This window comes from Grampus griseus, assembly GCF_964374135.1.
Source record: "Grampus griseus genome assembly, chromosome: 6".
Lineage (NCBI taxonomy): Eukaryota > Metazoa > Chordata > Mammalia > Artiodactyla > Delphinidae > Grampus > Grampus griseus.
This window is the reverse complement of record NC_139000.1, coordinates 55,932,093-55,951,204: the sequence shown is the minus strand read 5'-3', so window position 1 is coordinate 55,951,204 and position 19,112 is coordinate 55,932,093. Positions and strand designations below refer to the sequence as shown.

The 19,112-nt window shown below is 39.7% G+C and overlaps 2 protein-coding genes across 6 annotated transcripts in view; both read left to right on the top strand.

Annotated features, from left to right (window-relative positions):
* Positions 1-5,735: 5,735 nt before the first annotated feature.
* RANBP6 (RAN binding protein 6) lies at positions 5,736-10,324 on the top strand (the record flags this gene model as incomplete). Of its 2 annotated transcripts, XM_082656638.1 has the most annotated exons (2): positions 5,736-5,871; positions 6,987-7,187. In XM_082656638.1, the coding sequence occupies 2 exons, from the start codon at positions 5,736-5,738 to the stop codon at positions 7,055-7,057; spliced, it is 207 nt and encodes a 68-aa protein (XP_082512764.1). In that variant the 3' UTR covers positions 7,058-7,187. The 2 variants fall into 2 exon arrangements, with proteins under 2 accessions (XP_082512764.1, XP_082512763.1); XM_082656637.1 differs by having other exon boundaries at positions 5,736-10,324.
* Positions 10,325-13,336: 3,012 nt separating this feature from the next.
* Positions 13,337-19,112, top strand: part of BRD10 (bromodomain containing 10) — a 103,339-nt gene continuing 97,563 nt past the window's right edge. For all 4 annotated transcript variants that reach the window (XM_082657465.1, XM_082657464.1, XM_082657466.1 and 1 more), the window contains exon 1: positions 13,337-13,968. In XM_082657465.1, the coding sequence (XP_082513591.1) occupies positions 13,376-13,968 (593 nt within the window). In that variant the 5' untranslated portion in view covers positions 13,337-13,375. The remainder of the gene's footprint in view (positions 13,969-19,112) is intronic.

Below are 19,112 nucleotides of genomic sequence, written 5' to 3'. Positions count from 1 at the left end.
ATTCTAAATCAATAAGTTTACATTGAAAACAAATAAAGAAGAAATTTGTTTCTCATTTTTTCTGGTCCATTATTTAATTTTTAAATGCACAATGTGTATAGATTGCAAAAAGTTCCCAATTATACTCAAATTCACAAATATGTATGGACTTTAATTAGGTTAAAAATATCTTAAACTTACTAAAGTCTAGAGAGTACTTTCTAAAAATTACAGTGTTCAGTGATCTTTAGAATCACTGACTATAACTACTTGGGTTCAAGATTTATTGTAAAGCTATAGTAATCAATACAGTCAGTGCGGCATTGGAATAAGGATACACATATAGATTAATAGAACAGAATAGAAGGTTCAGAAATAAGACTACATGTATATGGTCAATTAATATTCAACAAAGATGGCAAATCAGTGGGCTAAAAGTGGAACAACTATAAACTCATATGCAAAAAGAAATGAACTTCTGCCCATGCCTCATACCATATACAAAAATCAACTTGAAATAGATCCTAGATCTAAATGTAAAATCTTTAAGCTTAAAACTATAAAACTTATGGAAGAAAACATTAGAGGAAATCTCTGTGAACCTGAGTTGGGTAAAGATTTCTTAAATAGGACATAAAAAGCAGAAACCTTAAAAATTTTTAAATGATAAATTGAACTTCAACAAAATTAATAACTTTTGATTTTTAAAAAGCATGGTTAAGAAAAAGAAAAGGAGAAAATATTTGAAAGCATACATCTGATAAGGGACTAGTATCCAGAATATTTAAAGAACTTTTGAAACTCAATAGCAAGAGGACAAAAAAATTAGATTTTTTGAAAAATGGGCAAAAGATTTGAACAAAGACCTCACAAAAGAAGATACACAAATGGCAAATAAACACATGAAAAGATAATCCACACTGTTAGTATTTAGAGAAATGCAAACTAAAATCACAATCAGATACCAAGACATGCTCACTGGAATGACTAAAACTTAAAAGACTGATAATCCCACATGCTGACAAGGATGTGGAGCTAATGGCACTTTCATATATTTCAGTCAGAATGCAAAATAGTACATCCACTTTGGAAAGCATTTGACAGTTTCTTATAAACGTACACTTACTATTTGACCAAGTCATTTCACTCCTAGTATTTGTCGAGAGACATGAAAACATATTTTCCCACAAAAACTTGTACTCATATATTCATGAGAGCTTTATTCATAATAGCCTAAAACTGGGAACAACCCAAATGTCCGTCGATTGGTGAATGCATAAGCAAATTGTGGTGTATTCATATGATGGAATAAAAAGGAACAAACATGCAACAGAGTGGACAAATGTCAGAAGCATTGTACAAAGTAAAAGCAGCCAGACACAAAAAGCTTCATACTGAATAATTCCATTTATATGAAATTCTAGAAGAGACAAAGCTATAGCAACAGAAATTGGATTAGTAGTTGCTTAGAGCCAGGGGTGCGGAAAGGAGATTGTCTACTGAGGGACCCAAAGGAACTTTTTGGGGTAATGAAAATATTCTATATATGATTGTGGTCATGGTTACTTGACTGTCAAAACTTACCTAATTAAACACTTATAATTGGTGAATTTTATTGCACATGAGTTATACCTTAATAAACCTGATTTAAGATAAAAATACTTTGCAGTTTTTGCATCACATAATGCCTGGTATATGAATGAGTCAAGTTCCAGGTGGGAAAATAGAAACCACACTAAGTACTTCAAGAGGAGATTTAAGAGATTGGTCACACAGGTGTGAGAGACCTGAAGGAGTGAATAAATAGCACTGAGGTAATCAAAAGATGGTAACTGAAGGAACTGCTACCATCCCTAAAGCTGAAGGAACAAAACAGAACTGGTCATATACCCTGAGAAAACCATAATTCAAAAAGAGTCATGTACCAAAATGTTCATTGCAGCTCTATTTACAATAGCCCAGAGATGGAAACAACCTAAGTGTCCATCATCGGATGAATGGATAAAGAAGATGTGGCACATATATACAATGGAATATTACTCAGCCATAAAAAGAGACGAAATTGAGCTATTTGTAATGAGGTGGATAGACCTAGAGTCTGTCATACAGAGTGAAGTAAGTCAGAAAGAGAGAGACAAATACCGTATGCTAACACATATATATGGAATTTAAAAAAAAAATGTCATGAAAAACCTAGGGGTGAAACAGGAATAAAGACACAGACGTACTAGAGAATGGACTTGAGGCTATGGGGAGGGGGAAGGGTAAACGGTGACAAAGCGATAAAGAGGCATGGACATATATACACTACCAAAAGTAAGGTAGTTAGCTAGTGGGAAGCAGCCGCATAGCACAGGGAGATCAGCTCGGTGCTTTGTGACCGCCTGGAGGGGTGGGATAGGGAGGGTGGGAGGGAGGGAGACGCAAGCGGGAAGAGATATGGGAATATATGTATATATATAACTGAATCATTTTGTTGTGAAGCTGAAACTAACATACCATTGTAAAGCAATTATACTCCAATAAAGATGTTAAAAAAAAAAAAAAACAGAACTGGTATCTTTGAGTTCAGAGCTATGGCTGAAACCTCTGAGGAAGGAGTGCCCCCAGGCTACTGTGGGTATATCTGCAGAGAGAAGAGATTGGGCTGCAAGAGGGAGGAAATTGATGTCACCAGGAGGAAGGGCCACTGCTAGGGCAATCCAGACAAGAAAAGGAAAAACAAGAAGGATCAATCTCTTTTCTGTCCCTTTTTTATCCTCCAATATCTAGCAGCTCCTATTGGTGGAAATTATCAGGGACCCAGCTGAAAAAGGAGAAATTTTGTTTCCAGAGCCTAACCTCAGAATCAGAGAACAAATTAGAGAAAGTATGAATGTGAAGCCGAAAGACAACATGTAAATGACACTTCTGGTTTATCCCACTTTTAAGAATATTAAGATTAATCAGGAACTTTAGGTGGTTTCATCCTTATCCCTCTATTAGTAAGTTCCCAATCAATGTTTCATTTAATGGTTTTAGCATCCATTGGTTACTGTTACCTACATTCATTATTTCATTTGGGGTTACAACACAGCAATTTTCTGATTTTAGCATTTTTGTGCTCCTTTTATCTGGAATTCTATCAAGAAGAAGTGGATAACTATTTGGTTATCCTGAAATACAGTTTGTACAGAAAAGGCAGGAAAAATCTTGATTATTCCTCTTTATCAATTTTCAGTTGGTGACTTAGCATCCTCCAAAGATGATCAATGCATTGGTGGCTTTTGTTAGTATTAGAAACTCAGAACTTTTGTTGATATATTTAAAGTTTTTTTAATCCATCGAAGGCGTTATTCTTTTTGATATTCATATTGTTCCATATTAGATCGGTAGGAGCCTTCATAGTAGTATTTTTTGTTTTCTGTATTTTTATTTATTCTGGATTATTCTTGAAAAAATGTCAAGTATGTCCAATTTAATTCTACCCCCTATGTCCAATTTAATTCTACCCCCCTCATTTGACTCTAAATCTCTCAGATCTTGGAAGAAATTTGCAACTTATTTTGCACTTTCTTCACTTAGTAAGCTGCTAATAAACACTCGAATTGTCTGCTGTTGAGTCACCTTATGGAAACATTCTTAAATGGCCTCTCAACAGTGCAAAGTATTTTAAAAGCCAATTTTAATTACAAATTTTCATAAAGTTGTTCAACTCTAACCAAGTCTTCAAGTCCAGTCTTGAAATCTTGGTTATTATGTGTGCTTCTTGGTGGGGGGGGGGAAGGGAAATAACAATGCAAAAGTTAAATGCAAGCTAGAGAGGAAGTACCTTAAGATTTTAAATCTGTGTATGTTTTTCTAAAATAAAAGAACATAAATATTTTTCCTAAAATGGATTCAGTTTAACTCTTACTGTTGTAACAATGACCATCACCATAGAGTGGGAGCAACTAGAGAACAAAAAGGATTTGGGGACTCACCTTCTTAGGGAAGCCTCTTTTTCCTCCAGAAAGAGTTAGCAGTCTTTTGGTCTGCATTAATTCTGTTCTTTATACATGTGTAGGTAAAGAAATAGGTAAATTGCAGCACCTCCAACAAGATGCCCAGGCCATTGGGGAGATTTCCTAGGCTTCTCCTTCCCCTCTATGTTGCTATTGATATGACTTCTTAAGACCTGCAATCCTTCCCCTCTTTTCTTTCCCTCCACCACTGCTGTGATTTAGACTTTCAGTGTAATTGAACTAGGTTATTGTCCTCCTAAATGCCTCCAGTCTTCACACTTCAGTTTTTGCATTGCCATCAAAGTAATCTTTCTTAAAATGGATTATTTCACAGCCTTGAGTAAAATCCTTAAAAGGCTCCTCTTTACCTTTGGGGGAAAAAAAAGCCAAATCTCTTAACATGGAATATAAGACTCTTCATGATCTGGCCTCTATATAACTCTTGTCTTCTTCTTTACTGCCTCCTATGTCATCCCCAAGACCCTTAAGTCCCATACCCAATGCTCCAGCAAAAAGTACTGACAGAACTCATCACACTAGGCTCTCAGACCTTTCTGCATTTGAACACAGCTCTTCCCTTTACTTAGAAACTTCTTCTATTTCTTCAAATAGTTAATAAAAATCCATCCATCAAAAGTCAGCCCTGAGTTTCCATTTCTCATCTAAAATTAGTATTATACCTATCTTACCAACCTTGCAAACCTGTATAATGGTCAAAATGACAGAATGGCAAGGTGCCAATACAAAAGTAAGATCTAATCATTGTTAGAGGAATGATCATTGTTTTTGATTGACACACTTGCTTGAATTAAAGAAACAATATTTAGCCTCAGGGGCATTTATTTCTTAGAATAATCTCAGCAGCTTCCTACTAAAAGAAAAACTGTAAAGGCATTTTACAGTTTGCAAAGAAAATCTTGAGTGACGTGACCAGGGATACAAAATCAGTTTAGAGACAAGACCAGAATTCTAGTCTCCTGATTACTAGCCCAGGTCACTTTTCATCATACTTTACTCAGTTGTCTTTCTCATTCTTTATTATAATCCACAGGCCAAGTGATTCCAACACACACCTGAGTCTGCACACCTAATAGTGGGGTAGTAATCATTGTCTTTATCTTTTATTGTACTTATTTGATGAACAGCTTTATTGAGGTATTATTCACATGCCATAGAATTCACCAATCTAAATTGTACAATTCAATAGTTTTGAGTATAATCACAGAGTTGTGCAACTATCACCACAATCAATTCTACAATATTTTCATCACCCAGAAAGAACCCCCCTGACAGCCGTCATTCTCTATCTCCCTTCCCCTTAGCCATTGCCAAACACTAATCTATTTTCTGTATGGATTTTCCTATTTAAGCCCTTTCATATAAAGGGAATCATACATGTGGCCTTTTGTGATCGTCTTCTTTCACTTAGCGGCTTTTCAAGGAGTACTCTCTGTTTTAAAATTATCAGTGTAACAATAGAGATAGTTTAGAAATAAAGAAAAGGCGAAAAAAAATCATCCATAATCCCATTCTAATACAATCAATATCATACTTTTCTTTCATTTTCTTTCTCCTCGGTAGGTACATTTTCATCTGATTGGAAAACTGTTGGAGAGCGACCCTCGCTCCCACCTTCCCAGAGCCCAGACCGAGGGCCAGGCAGGGGAGGAAGGAGCGCTCCCGCCCATCCCCGCCGGCGCCTCGTTGACGTCACTGCTTCGAGCCGCAGACCCCCGCCCTCCTGCTCCGTCGCGGTCGCTTTGACAGAACGCGATGGCGGCGTGCGGGTCTGCCGGAGTACCGGCGACCGTGTCGGGAAAGCAAGAGTTTTACCAGCTTCTGAAGAACCTCATCAATCCAAGCTGTATGGTGCGGAGACAAGCAGAGGAAATCTATGAAAATATCCCAGGTCTGTGTAAGACTACATTCCTCTTAGATGCCGTCAGAAATAGAAGAGCAGGTTATGAGGTGAGACAAATGGCTGCCGCCCTGCTACGACGGCTTTTGTCCTCTGGGTTTGAGGAAGTCTATCCAAATCTGCCTTCTGATGTTCAGAGGGACGTCAAGATTGAACTGATACTGGCTGTTAAGTTAGAAACCCATGCTAGTATGAGGAAAAAACTTTGTGATATTTTTGCAGTGCTGGCCAGGAATTTGATAGATGAGGATGGCACTAACCACTGGCCCGAAGGTCTGAAGTTCCTTGTTGATTCAATCTACTCTAAAAATGTGGTTCTGTGGGAAGTTGCACTTCACGTTTTCTGGCACTTTCCTGGGATTTTTGGGACCCAAGATCGGCACGATTTGGATATCATCAAACGGTTGTTGGACCAGTGTATTCAAGATCAAGAACATCCAGCAATCAGGACATTATCTGCTAGAGCTGCAGCTGCATTTGTACTTGCTAATGAGAATAATATTGCTCTTTTCAAAGACTTTGCAGACTTGCTTCCTGGAATCTTACAGGCTGTGAATGATTCATGCTACCAGGATGATGATTCAGTGCTAGAATCCCTTGTTGAGATTGCAGATACTGTACCTAAATATTTGGGTCCTTATTTAGAAGATACACTGCAATTGAGTCTAAAGTTATGTGGAGACTCTAGACTTAGTAATCTGCAACGCCAGCTGGCTCTTGAAGTAATAGTGACCTTGTCTGAAACTGCAACCCCAATGTTGAAAAAACATACAAATATTATTGCACAGGCAGTTCCTCATATATTGGCAATGATGGTCGATCTACAAGATGATGAGGACTGGGTAAATGCTGATGAAATGGAAGAAGATGATTTTGACAGCAATGCAGTTGCTGCTGAGAGTGCACTAGACAGACTGGCTTGTGGGCTCGGTGGAAAACTTGTTTTACCAATGACTAAGGAGCATATCATGCAGATGCTTCAGAGCCCTGACTGGAAATATCGACATGCTGGATTAATGGCCTTATCTGCTATTGGAGAAGGATGCCATCAGCAAATGGAATCAATTCTAGACGAAACAGTTAACTCTGTTTTGCTTTTTCTTCAGGATCCTCATCCAAGGGTGAGGGCTGCAGCCTGTACTACACTTGGACAGATGGCTACAGATTTTGCACCTAACTTCCAAAAGAAATTCCATGAAACGGTGATTGCAGCTCTGTTGCGTACCATGGAAAATCAAGGTAATCAGCGTGTGCAGTCACATGCAGCTTCTGCGCTTATTATTTTTATTGAAGACTGCCCCAAATCATTGCTAGTTCTATATTTGGATAGTATGGTGAGAAATCTACATTCCATCTTGGTGATTAAACTTCAAGAGTTGATTCGCAATGGAACTAAGTTGGCCTTGGAACAGCTTGTGACAGCCATTGCCTCAGTTGCAGATACAATAGAAGAAAAATTTGTTCCATACTATGATATATTTATGCCCTCACTAAAGCAGATTGTTGAGCTTGCTGTTCAAAAGGAACTCAAACTTCTGAAAGGAAAAACTATTGAATGCATTAGCCATGTTGGTCTTGCTGTTGGGAAGGAAAAATTTATGCAAGATGCATCAAATGTGATGCAACTGTTGTTAAAAACACAATCAGACTTAAATAATATGGAAGATGATGACCCTCAGACCTCTTACATCATTTCAGCGTGGGCCAGAATGTGTAAAATTCTTGGAAATGATTTTCAACAGTACCTTCCACTGGTTATTGAGCCTCTTATTAAGACTGCTTCAGCTAAACCTGACGTTGCTCTCTTAGACACACAAGATGTGGAGAATATGAGTGATGATGATGGATGGCAATTTGTAAATCTTGGAGACCAGCAGAGTTTTGGAATTAAGACTTCAGGGCTTGAAGCAAAAGCAACTGCTTGCCAGATGTTGGTTTATTATGCTAAGGAGTTAAGGGAAGGATTCGTGGAATACACAGAACAAGTTGTAAAACTGATGGTTCCTTTACTGAAATTTTATTTCCATGACAATGTTCGAGTGGCAGCAGCAGAGTCCATGCCTTTTCTCCTGGAATGTGCAAGAATTCATGGCCCAGAGTATCTTGCACAGATGTGGCATTTCATATGTGATCCTTTAATCAAGGCTATTGGGACCGAACCTGATACAGATGTACTCTCAGAAATAATGAATTCTTTTGCAAAGTCCATTGAAGTAATGGGAGATGGGTGCCTCAATGATGAACAGTTGGAAGAACTGGGAGAAATACTGAAAGCAAAACTTGAAGGGCACTTTAAAAACCAAGAACTGAGACAGGTTAAAAGACAGGAAGAAAACTATGACCAACAGGTTGAAATGTCTCTGCAAGATGAGGATGAATGTGATGTTTATATTCTGACCAAAGTATCAGATATTTTGCACTCATTATTTAGTACTTACAAGGAAAAGATTTTACCGTGGTTTGAACAGCTGCTTCCATTAATTGTAAATCTAATTTGTTCTAATAGGCCATGGCCAGACAGACAGTGGGGATTGTGCATATTTGATGATATCATAGAACACTGTAGTCCAACCTCATTTAAATATGTAGAATATTTTCGGTGGCCAATGCTACTAAATATGCGAGACAACAACCCTGAAGTCAGGCAAGCGGCTGCTTATGGCCTGGGTGTTATGGCACAGTTTGGTGGAGATGATTATCGTTCTTTATGTTCAGAAGCTGTTCCGCTGCTGGTAAAAGTTATTAAGTGTGCAAATTCCAAAACCAAAAAAAATGTCATTGCTACAGAGAACTGTATCTCAGCAGTAGGCAAGATTTTGAGGTTTAAGCCTAACTGTGTAAATGTAGATGAAGTTCTTCCACACTGGTTGTCATGGCTTCCATTGCATGAGGATAAAGAGGAAGCTATTCAGACTTTGAGTTTTCTCTGTGACTTAATTGAAAGTAACCACCCAGTTGTACTTGGTCCAAATAATTCCAATCTTCCAAAAATAATCAGTGTAATTGCAGAAGGAAAAATGAATGAGACTATTAACTATGAAGATCCTTGTGCCAAACGCCTAGCTAATGTCGTGCGTCAGGTACAGACTTCTGAAGAATTATGGTTGGAATGCATTTCCCAGCTTGATGATGAGCAGCAGGAAGCCTTACAGGAGTTGCTAAATTTTGCCTGAAGCACCTTAATATTACTTGAATATCATCCACCATAAAAGTAACTCTGAACAAGTTTTGTGCGTGGATTCCATTATGATTGAGAGAACTGTTCTCTTCCTGCTAAGCAGTTTATATGCCTTCCCCATGTTTCTCCAGGATTAGTCAGTGTTATAGCCTCTGTTTACCTTGCATGTTTTATCTCTTAAACACAGACCTTGGTGATAACCTGTGCTTCTGTTGTCTTAAAATGTTTGTCACCTTTCCTGTAGTTGATGTAAAGTATATAAATTGTTGCTATTTGTCTGAATTATTGATGCTGGGCAAGCAGTATACTTGGTGTCAAGATGTCATGCTGCCTACCACAAGATGCTAAGAGCTCACAAAGATGGGATAGGAGAACTTCCAGGACAAACATCTTTGGAATTGTGGGTGAAGAATATAGTGGCAGGCTTATTCCTCCTTGATAATACTCCTAGTTATCATAGTAATGGGAGGATGCTGAAATTGGAACAGAGATTTGAGATATTACAATGGATGTGGGAAGTTTTCTCCATAATACATATGAACGTTTTAATAATGTCCTCCTGAGACTGAGATATATTCATATTCTAGTTCCCAAAGTGTCCAGCTGAGAGTTAAAACTTTGAAGTCTTAGACCAGTCTCTTTTTTTTCAAGTTATCCAGGACTCTAAGGACCATGGTTACTGAAAAGCGCATCCTGGTACATCTAGCATTGGTAGCATGTAACATACTGTAACACAGTGTTTGACAAATAGTAAATAATATTTGTGGGAGTCAATCAGTGTTATGTATTTGAGCAGAATATTGCATTGTGTATGTATGCCATTTTTTCCTGCAAAGCAGTTCAACAAGAAGAGAAGCCCTGATTCAAAGTGGGGCTTAAATAGATTTCTATTTTGGAGAAGTTCTTAATAGATTATATAGTAGCATAAAAGAGAATTCTATTGTGATCATGAAAGGGAAGCAAAATTAATTTAATCTTTAAACGAGAAAAAGAAAACAGCTTTGAGAAGTTATTTAGCAGTAGGTATACATTGTAAGAAAACAGTTCTGTAAATCTAGGGTTAATTATATTAATTGCAATGTTGGTCTTTAATGTCAGGCTTTTTGTAGGGTAGAAAAAAACCTTTCTACTCAGCAAGATATTAATCCAAAATTTAAGAACAAATACATCTGTCAGGATTTCCTGGGGCTATTATGAGTACTGTCTATGTAACATATTTAGTAAATATTTAAGACTTAGTAAGTGCTTAATAAATGGTAGCTGTTATTGCTGTTGGTGTTTTTACTTCTGCTGTGTTCTTTTTTATGGTTTGGAATTCCTTTTACATTAGAATCTCTGTTTCACCTCCTACAAGTTCATGAGCAGGCCATCTAGGCCATTGTGGACAGATATGAAGTTGAGATTTTAGATATGCAATTCTTTTACATTCCCTACAATTATTTATTGTTAATGAGAGAAAAAAGAAAAGGACATTAGGTACAGTATAGTCACAATTTTAAGTTTATTTAAGATAAAATTTTAAAGTATAGATGAATAAATAGAAAAACCCCACTACAAAGTATTGATATTACTGTAATAGAGGTTTTCTCTGGATGGTGGGATGGAAAGGCAGTTTTTCTTCTTACTTATCTATATTCTAAAAGTTCAAGCACCTGATTCTATTTTCATACTAGCTAAGATCTCAGTCAATTTGGCCTCTCCATGACCTATAGCTGAGGTTTCTTCTACTCACCTGCACCTCTTTATCTTAATTAGTATCCCTTAATTAAGAAGCCCTTGGTAAACATTTCTAGCAATTCCCTACACTCTCGTACATGAGGAACTGGAAAATCTACCATATGACTTGGAATTAGGCACCTGGAGAATTTTGAAGTATGACAGACCTAGATTTGAATTTTGGCAAACTACTTTTTTAACCTAAACAATTCTCCATCTGTGAAATGGCCATAATACGTAGCTTATAGGATTGTGAGAATTAAAGGAGGTAACGAATATAGAGTGCTTAGTGGCACAGTGTTTGATAAATGCAAGCTAATATTATCCGAGAGTCGTGAAATAGGGTTGGTGGCTAAAGAGAAAGAGGTGATATTTGCTGGGGTGAGATGGGTGCAGATTCTTGGGCTTTGTCAAAGGAAATGAGGGACGTTCAGTCAGACAGTTTTGGCTGTCAGTCCCTGAAGTCAGACTGGTCTCTGCCTTTGTTCCTGAGCTGAGGTACATCTGTGGGCTCTATGGAGAGAGAATGCTGTAAATGCCTAATACACCACAAATGTCTGATGAGGTGAGAGGAGACCGTGAAAACTAGATGATGGGTGTGCTTGTTGGCGGTGGTAGTGTCAATACCCTAAAACCTCAAGTGTTCCCACTTAACTGTTTTACCTAAGGCTGCTGTCTAACTTAACTGGACCAAAAAAAGCTTTTAAGTTTGAATTTTATCAGTGCTTTAAAAGTCCATATTAATGGGAAGTAAACAATCATAATAGTCAGTATATCTCAATCATTTCATTATACAGCTTTCCCTTTTTTTTTGGCCTTCGCCGCGTGGCATGTGGGAATCTCAGTTTCTCGACCGGGGATGAACCCACGCCACCACCCACCCCCACTGCAGCGGAAGTGCGGAGTCTTAACCACTGGACCGCCAGGGAAGTCCCCACTTGCTTTCTAAAATTTTGATTTTTGTATTCAAGTAATTCCAGGTTTAAAGCAAGAGAGTTCTGTGTAAGGAGAAAAAGTAATATGTGCACCTTTAAAATAGAACGTGAGAAGATAGTAATAACTGCTTTAAGGACCCATTAGTTCCTTTCTCCTCACTTTAAGCAATATGAGAACTAATGGAATGATAAGTTCACTTTTTAGACATTCCCTAAACAGTAATTTTAAAATGTGTAGTGAGATTGTAAGGTCATGCTGCACAGCTTAGATTTGAAATATCTGAAGACTGTTTTCAGTCCCAAGGATTTTTAAAAATGAGGTCCCATTCCCTTCCTTTACTCTTAGCAGATGTCAAAAATCGAGAGGGTGGAAATGTTTTTCACTAACGGAAAACATGGGATTAATTTCCAAAACAGGAATTGATGTTAAGACCTGGGAACAGGAGTTTGAGAAATTCAAGTTCCACAAATCATCTCCTTTCCTTTTCCATGTGAACATGTTTCAGTTGGTCGAGTCCTTCAACCTCCTTTCTAGACTTCTCAAAATTCTAGTTTTATATTGAAAAACCGGCAGTCACAGGGGGAGGGAGTGTGCAAAGAGAAGTTTTTTACAAAAGGATAGGATTTACATTTTATGCCTTCTTACAATTCACTTTCCATCGACGAAGGTTATCTAGCAAGCTCCTTCAGGATTAATTTTAGCTTTTAGCGCTAATAGGGGTCTCACAAAAGAAATATCCTCTTGCAGCACCTGATTTAAAAACCCTTTCGGCCTCCCTCTCAGGAGGTGGCAAGCAAAGCTGCGCAGGCGCCTTGCTTCCCTCTTCACTCCGCCCCTTACAGTCGTCTACAAGCTGATGACATCATTGGTCTGTGCAACCTACCAGGCCTCAGGGCCTGAAGCTGAGACTAAGTCCTTGCTATCGCTTAGCGGGGCGGGACGTGAAGTCGGGCTGGTGGTGTTGTACTACGCATGCTCACCGTGGACGGCGACGGTGCCTCTTTCTTTGCGTCTTTCCACAGCTCGCCCCAACCTGGAGGGGGGGGGGCCTGAGTGCCCTCCCCCTTCTCTTCCCCCCGCCCAGCAGGGCTTCTAACTGACAGTTGTCGCCGGGCCCCGTCCGCGCGCCACCTCCTCCTGCCCGGGTCCCCCGCAGGTAGAGAGGGGCGGGAGGGGGTGTGAGGGAGAGGAGGAGGAGCCCGAGCCGCGGCTGCCCTGTGCTTCGGCCCCCTCCGGGGAGGCTAGAGGAAACCTCCCCTTCCCCCTCGCCCCCTCCCAGCCCTCAAGCCGGCCCGGGAGGGGGTGGGGCGCCGAGGCCGCGGAGGCCAAGCCGGGCCTGGCGGGTGAAGAGTAGCCGGGCGGGGCGCGGAGGGGTGAGGCAGGCAAGGGCCGCGCGCGCGCCGCCGCCGGGGGGAGGGGAGAGGAGGGCACCTAGGCTCTCCTCTTCTCTCCCCCCTCCTCCGCGCGCCATGTAACCCCGCCCCGCTGGCGGCGAGCTCGAGACCCCCGCGCGCACCGAGCCGAGCCGGCGGCAGAAGAGAGCGAGGCCCGATGCGGCTGGGGCTGCGCGGCGCAGCCGAGCCCTGAGGAAGCGGCCCGCGCTCACGCTTGCCCCGGCGCCTCGAGCGTCCGCTCCACACCGCCCAAGCTGGGCCTGCCGGGGGCATGAGCGTGCCCGGGACGCCGGGGGAGATGGAGCCGGCCGGGGAGGAGGAGCGGCCGCCACCGGCGGCCGAGGAAGAGGACGACGACGACGAGTTGGTGGCAGCGGCGGCCCCGGCCTCAGGGCCGGCCCGAGGAAGGAGTGCCTCTTCGAGGGAGGACGCGGACGACCAGGAGGAGGAGGAGGCGATGGTGGTCGGGGGCGGTGTCTGCAAGGAGCAGGAGCTGACCTACGAGCTGCAGCAGGGTTACCGCATCCTGGGCGAGTTTCTGCAGGAGAAGCACCGAGGCCTCACCTCCCCCTTCCTGCAGCCCTTGGGGGGCGTTGCCACTGGGGAGGAGGAGGCGGCCGAGGGGCCGCGCAGCGGGGGCCGGGGCAGTCGCGCCCTCCGGCAGCAGCCCGGGAAGGGCATGTGTCTGCTGAAGATGGAGGAGAAGTTCGCCAGCGGCCAATACGGGGGCATCACCGAGTTCGTGGCGGACTTCAGGTTGATGCTGGAGACGTGCTACCGCCTGCATGGAGTGGACCACTGGATCTCCAAACAGGGCCAGAAGCTGGAGATGATGCTGGAGCAGAAGTTGGCGCTTCTGTCTCGGTGAGTGAGCCCCGTCCCTGGCGGGACTGACGGGCTGACACAAACACACCCTCGCACGTGTCCGAGGATGGGTTGGGCCAGGGGCCGGGGGGCGTCGCTGATAGGTGCTGAGTCGGTGCTGGAGAACCCCGGGAGGAGGAGCAGCGCTGGGCGGGGGCCCGCAGGGGTGTGGTGGGTGTGGGCTGAGAGAACCCTACGCCCAGACGTGAAGAATCTGAGACGGAAGCCGAGTCCCGAGTGTCGAAGAGCAGGTAAAGTTTTTAGAAGTAAAGTGAAATGGAAGAATTACAGGAGTAGGGAGAGGAAAAGTTTAAGTGGGATGGAAGTTGGACCTGCAACTTTTAGACAGTTTTGGCAAGAAAATTTTAAACGTTTTTGGAATGAAATACCGTTAGAAAATTAATTCTGGCTCGTGTAAAAGGGTGATTTCAGACTGTTAAAATAATAACTTTACTGCTCAAGTCGGCCATCGGAGATTTTATAGCGTGTAATTAAATGGTTAACAATTACTGTGGCGTACTCCTGGTCTTTTTTCTCAGCTTCATCTGAGCAGACTGAATTTTTGCATCAACACAAAATTTTTAATACATTTCGGTATTGGTATCTATTCTACCAGAAGTCACAGGCAGTTCAGATGGCACGATGCTCTTGGTATACTCCACCCATATATCCAGAGTCAATTATTTTTCTTTCTTAAGAGGAAATAATATAGCACAGGAGGCTACTAAAATACACGTATTAATTTATAATTCTGTAATTGATAATGAGCCAAATTAATTTCTCTATCGGAAATTCTTCAGGAATAGAAAAATAATTGAATGTTGTTGGAAATCGTGGTTGAAGTGAACCAGTTGTTTGACTCTTTACTAGTGGAAGTGAACTTGAACAAGTCACTTTACCTTTTTGGCCTCAGTTTCTTCATCTGTAAAATGGGCATAATGACAGTACCTAATTAATAGGTTGCTGTAGGATTAAATGCATTAATAAATGTAAAGTCGAAAGTGCCAGTCCCATATAGTTAGCCCAAGATAAGTTTTAATCATTATAATACTAGTAGTGGTAGCTGAATAAGATGAATATTTTCATATCTGAAACTGGGAAGTGTACTAGTGCTTTTATCTAATAGCTCCTGAAAAGTTGTGTTAATTTTTTGGTCCTTGATTATAACTGTAATTTTAAAATAATCTAATCTGTCACTGGCTTCCCATATGCTGTTTTCGAGACTATCAGTGACTTCTTTCACTGAAAACAATGGTTAACATAGCGCTTGACTCATTAGGGCAGCTGTATTTAAACTAAGGAGCCTCTTCTTGAATCCATTCATAATGTAGGATTATTTGGTAATAGAATAATTCCCAAGTTTGTCTTGTATATTACTTTTAATATTTTATTTAGCGACATTATATTTATGTAGTGTGTTCGTTACCCTTGTCTCCACAGTGTTTTATAGTTATGACTCACATAAGAAACAGTCCTTTCACACGTCATTATTTTTAAGTAGTAAAATATCTTCCAAATTGATGTCACAAGATTTTGGACCTGGAAGAAACCATAGAGTTCTAGTCCAAGCATCTAGTTTTACAGACTGGAAACGGGTGTTTAGAATGAGGCTGGAGAATGGCTGCATCAAAGTGCTAAGAAGTTGCTTATAGGTTTGAATAAATTACAGGTGTTTTCAGAAACATTTTGTATATAGTGTTTCTTAAGCCCTGCAAAAGAGCAGGGAGACTGTTTCTCTTCACATAAAGGTAAATTTCTGAATGCTTTGAATCATTCCTAGTGACTAATGTTCAGAATACTGTATTCCCATATGATCTAATAGAATCCATACTTAGAACTTAAAACATTCTTTTGTTTATAAACATAATAATGTATTTCTGATGTTCTTAGTCCAAGAGAGAGAAAATTCTTGCAGTTTAGTAGCAAAAAGTAATGTGATGGTCTCAAAGAGATAATTAAAAATTTGACTTCCTCAATTTTTTGGTATTTGATGTATACAAACATTTTGTAAATAATAGATTTGACAAACCACACTTGTAGATGCTAGAAAATCATTTCTTTTTCTGTACTAGCCTACAGTCTGAGTCATTACTAAATAAATGCTTTGAGTGGGCACAACTTTCAGAAACCCATAGGTTATAACTGTTTTGTATGCAATTAGTAAATATAGATGCTCCAGAACAATATTCTATAGACTGGGCACATGAGTATGATTTTCAGCAAATAGGTGACTCAGATACCTTATTTATAAATAAGTGGTATATGGTATTTTAGTAATGAAAAACAGTCACTTAGATATTATCATTTGTTCTCTTTTGTCTTCTAGTATATGTTTGTAAGATATTGAATTAACCCTTATTTTGAAATTTACTGTAAGAATTTTACAGCTGCTCCATACACTACTGAGCCTTTTAGTGAGCAAGAAATCACATACATTAGATATAGAGGGTGCCACATTATCATTACAGAGCAACCCAATGACATTAGTACCTTGAGCACCTTGTATAACTTAAATCTCAGTTTCTTCATCTGTGCTATGAGAGTGTTGATTGTACAAATATGTATCTGCCAGAGCTAGACATTCAGAGCCCTGATATCAAAAGAGTAGTTCCCTACTCTTCAGTGGTGTATAGTTGAGTAGGGAAACAGATGCTTTTCAAAAGATGATGATTCTATAATGGAGTTAAAAGGTATAGAGACGTTTATACTTGAACTGATTCTTAAAGAAGTTGAAGATTGCTTCTGGATTTTTTTTGGAGGGTTTGAGAGGGGCATTCCAGAATGCTGAACTACAGTGAATGCAAGGCATGGAACAGCATAGTGTTTCTGGGTACTACAGGTACTTCGTCTGGCTACAGTATGGTCTCTCCAGGGTAGTGTCTGCTCTCTAGGAGGTATGCAGGATGACCAGCTGGGGAGAGGGAAGAAAATATCACAGCTTTAGTATATTCTATTTTTGTTTTATCCTGTTAAAATTTCTAAATTTTTTGGTCTGCTTTTTGTGGTGTTATAATAGGACTACATGTATATGATCTATAAAAGATTTATAATTTTATCATATTTAATATAAGTAATATATAGCAATATGTTTTATATATAATATTTGTGATAGAACTAGGACTAAGACTTAGCATACTTCGTCTCAGAGTTGTATTTTAGAAGGGATCTCATTCATGTATTTGGGGCAACTGAGAGAAATAACAATTAGCATTAGAAATAGGGAGAAAATCAGCTACTAAGTGGAAATGAATAGAAAATACTTAATAGTTGGGAAGTTATGTCTAATAAGAATTTTTGCCTCTTCTGAATTTTAAATTATATTTTTGAAAGCTTTTAAATTTTAAAATATTTTTGAAAGCTTTAAGAATATTGCTATGTAGTTTTAAAAGCTTGTAGTTATAGAAGAGGCATCAATGTGCCAGTGACCCCAGCAGTGCTGAACTTGAAATTTTAATTTTGGCCATTTAAAATAATATTTTGGTGAAAATAAGCTTGAATATTATATATCCTTGTTAAAATTATAGTTGATTTCTGAATTAAGTTGTTAAAAAGTGGTACATGTAATGAGCTGTTAAAAAAAAGTCTTTCTTAAAATACAGCTAAAGATTATTTAGTTTTGTAATTGCTTTTTAGTTGGGCATGAGCATACAAAAGCATCATCATGAAGCCTCAAAAATTTAAAAATAGAGGTTTCCAAGTACAAGCAGTAATTGAAATATAAATGGATTTTGTACACTGATTTTAATCTCCTCTTCAGTTAAATTTGAAATTTGTTGACGTGTTTATTCTCAATTAAGATCAAAATCCAGAAAGTAATTGGGAATTTTAACAAGGTGCTTCTTACTCCCTAGTAGTCCAACTCCCCCATCCCCCCTGGATTCTGTAATTCTGTCTTTTTAATGTAGATCTAAAAATTGGGGCCCTTTGGTAATAGAATCTGGATTTGCTTCTTGTGCAGAACTGTAGAATGTTAGAGCTTGATACTCCACGTAGTTCTATTTATTATAGTTGCCATTCTTCAAAAAGCAAAAAGTGCTATTTAAGAAGGTTCAGAAAATGTTTAAGTGCAGTGATGAAAGGATGAAGGATTTCAACTAACAAGACATTTATTGAGCACCTGCTTTGTTCTATGACTTAAGGGACAATTCCTGGCCCAAGAAGTTTAAAAAAGGGTACATACACAGTTATGGTAAAATGTAAAATGTGTTAAAACTGATTTTCAAACTTGTTCCATTGTCAGAACACCTGGAAGTCATGGGACTGCTTGCAGAATATCCTGAAATATTGATATATTTAGTTGTATGATTTTTTGCTAGGGGATACAAAAGGCTTAAAACAAATTATGGAAGGAAACCCTTAATTGACGAGATTCTATCTAGTACCTAAGGTTTTTCTCCCTACGAACAGGGAGAACATAATCACTTTTGGATTTTTGATGGTATATCTTGGTTTCGATGCAGTCAAAAATCTGTGTCTAACTTGGCCCTCCGTAGGCTGTCTGTATACTTGGTTCCTCCCTATCTGGGGTTCTGCATCCGCGGATTCAACCAGCTGAGGATCCTGTAGTGCTATAGTATTTACTATTGAAAAAGATCCGCGTATAAGTGGACTCACGCAGTTAAAACTCCTGTTGTTCAAGGATCAGCTGTATATTCTAAGTGTGCATACTCTGAGGACTACTGTGATAAGCTTTATTATAGAGTGTTAGGAGAGTGCAGAGGAGGGATCAACTACTCTGGGGAGGTGGGGAAGTTGGCATTGAAAAATATTTTATTAGATTTTATTCTAGAGGTCATAATTTTGGAAGGTGAGTAGACTATTGATAGGTGACGTTGAGGAGTTCATTAAACAATTATTTGACCTATGCTATGGTAAGTAGTATGTAAAGCCCTGTAGTTACAATGATAGACATGACTTTATCCCTTACTTCAAGGTGGTAGGTAAACAATTACATGTATGGAAGCAGGAGAGTACAGTGTATTCCAGAGGAATAGTTTATACCCAGTGGTTGGTTAGAGTGTAGGATGATGAGGTACTGTCATGGCAGATAAGTTTGGAAAGGTAAGCTGGGACTAATTATGGAGGACCTTGTTTGCTTGCTAAGGAATTTAGAATGTAGACAGTGTAGATTCATCACGGGTTTT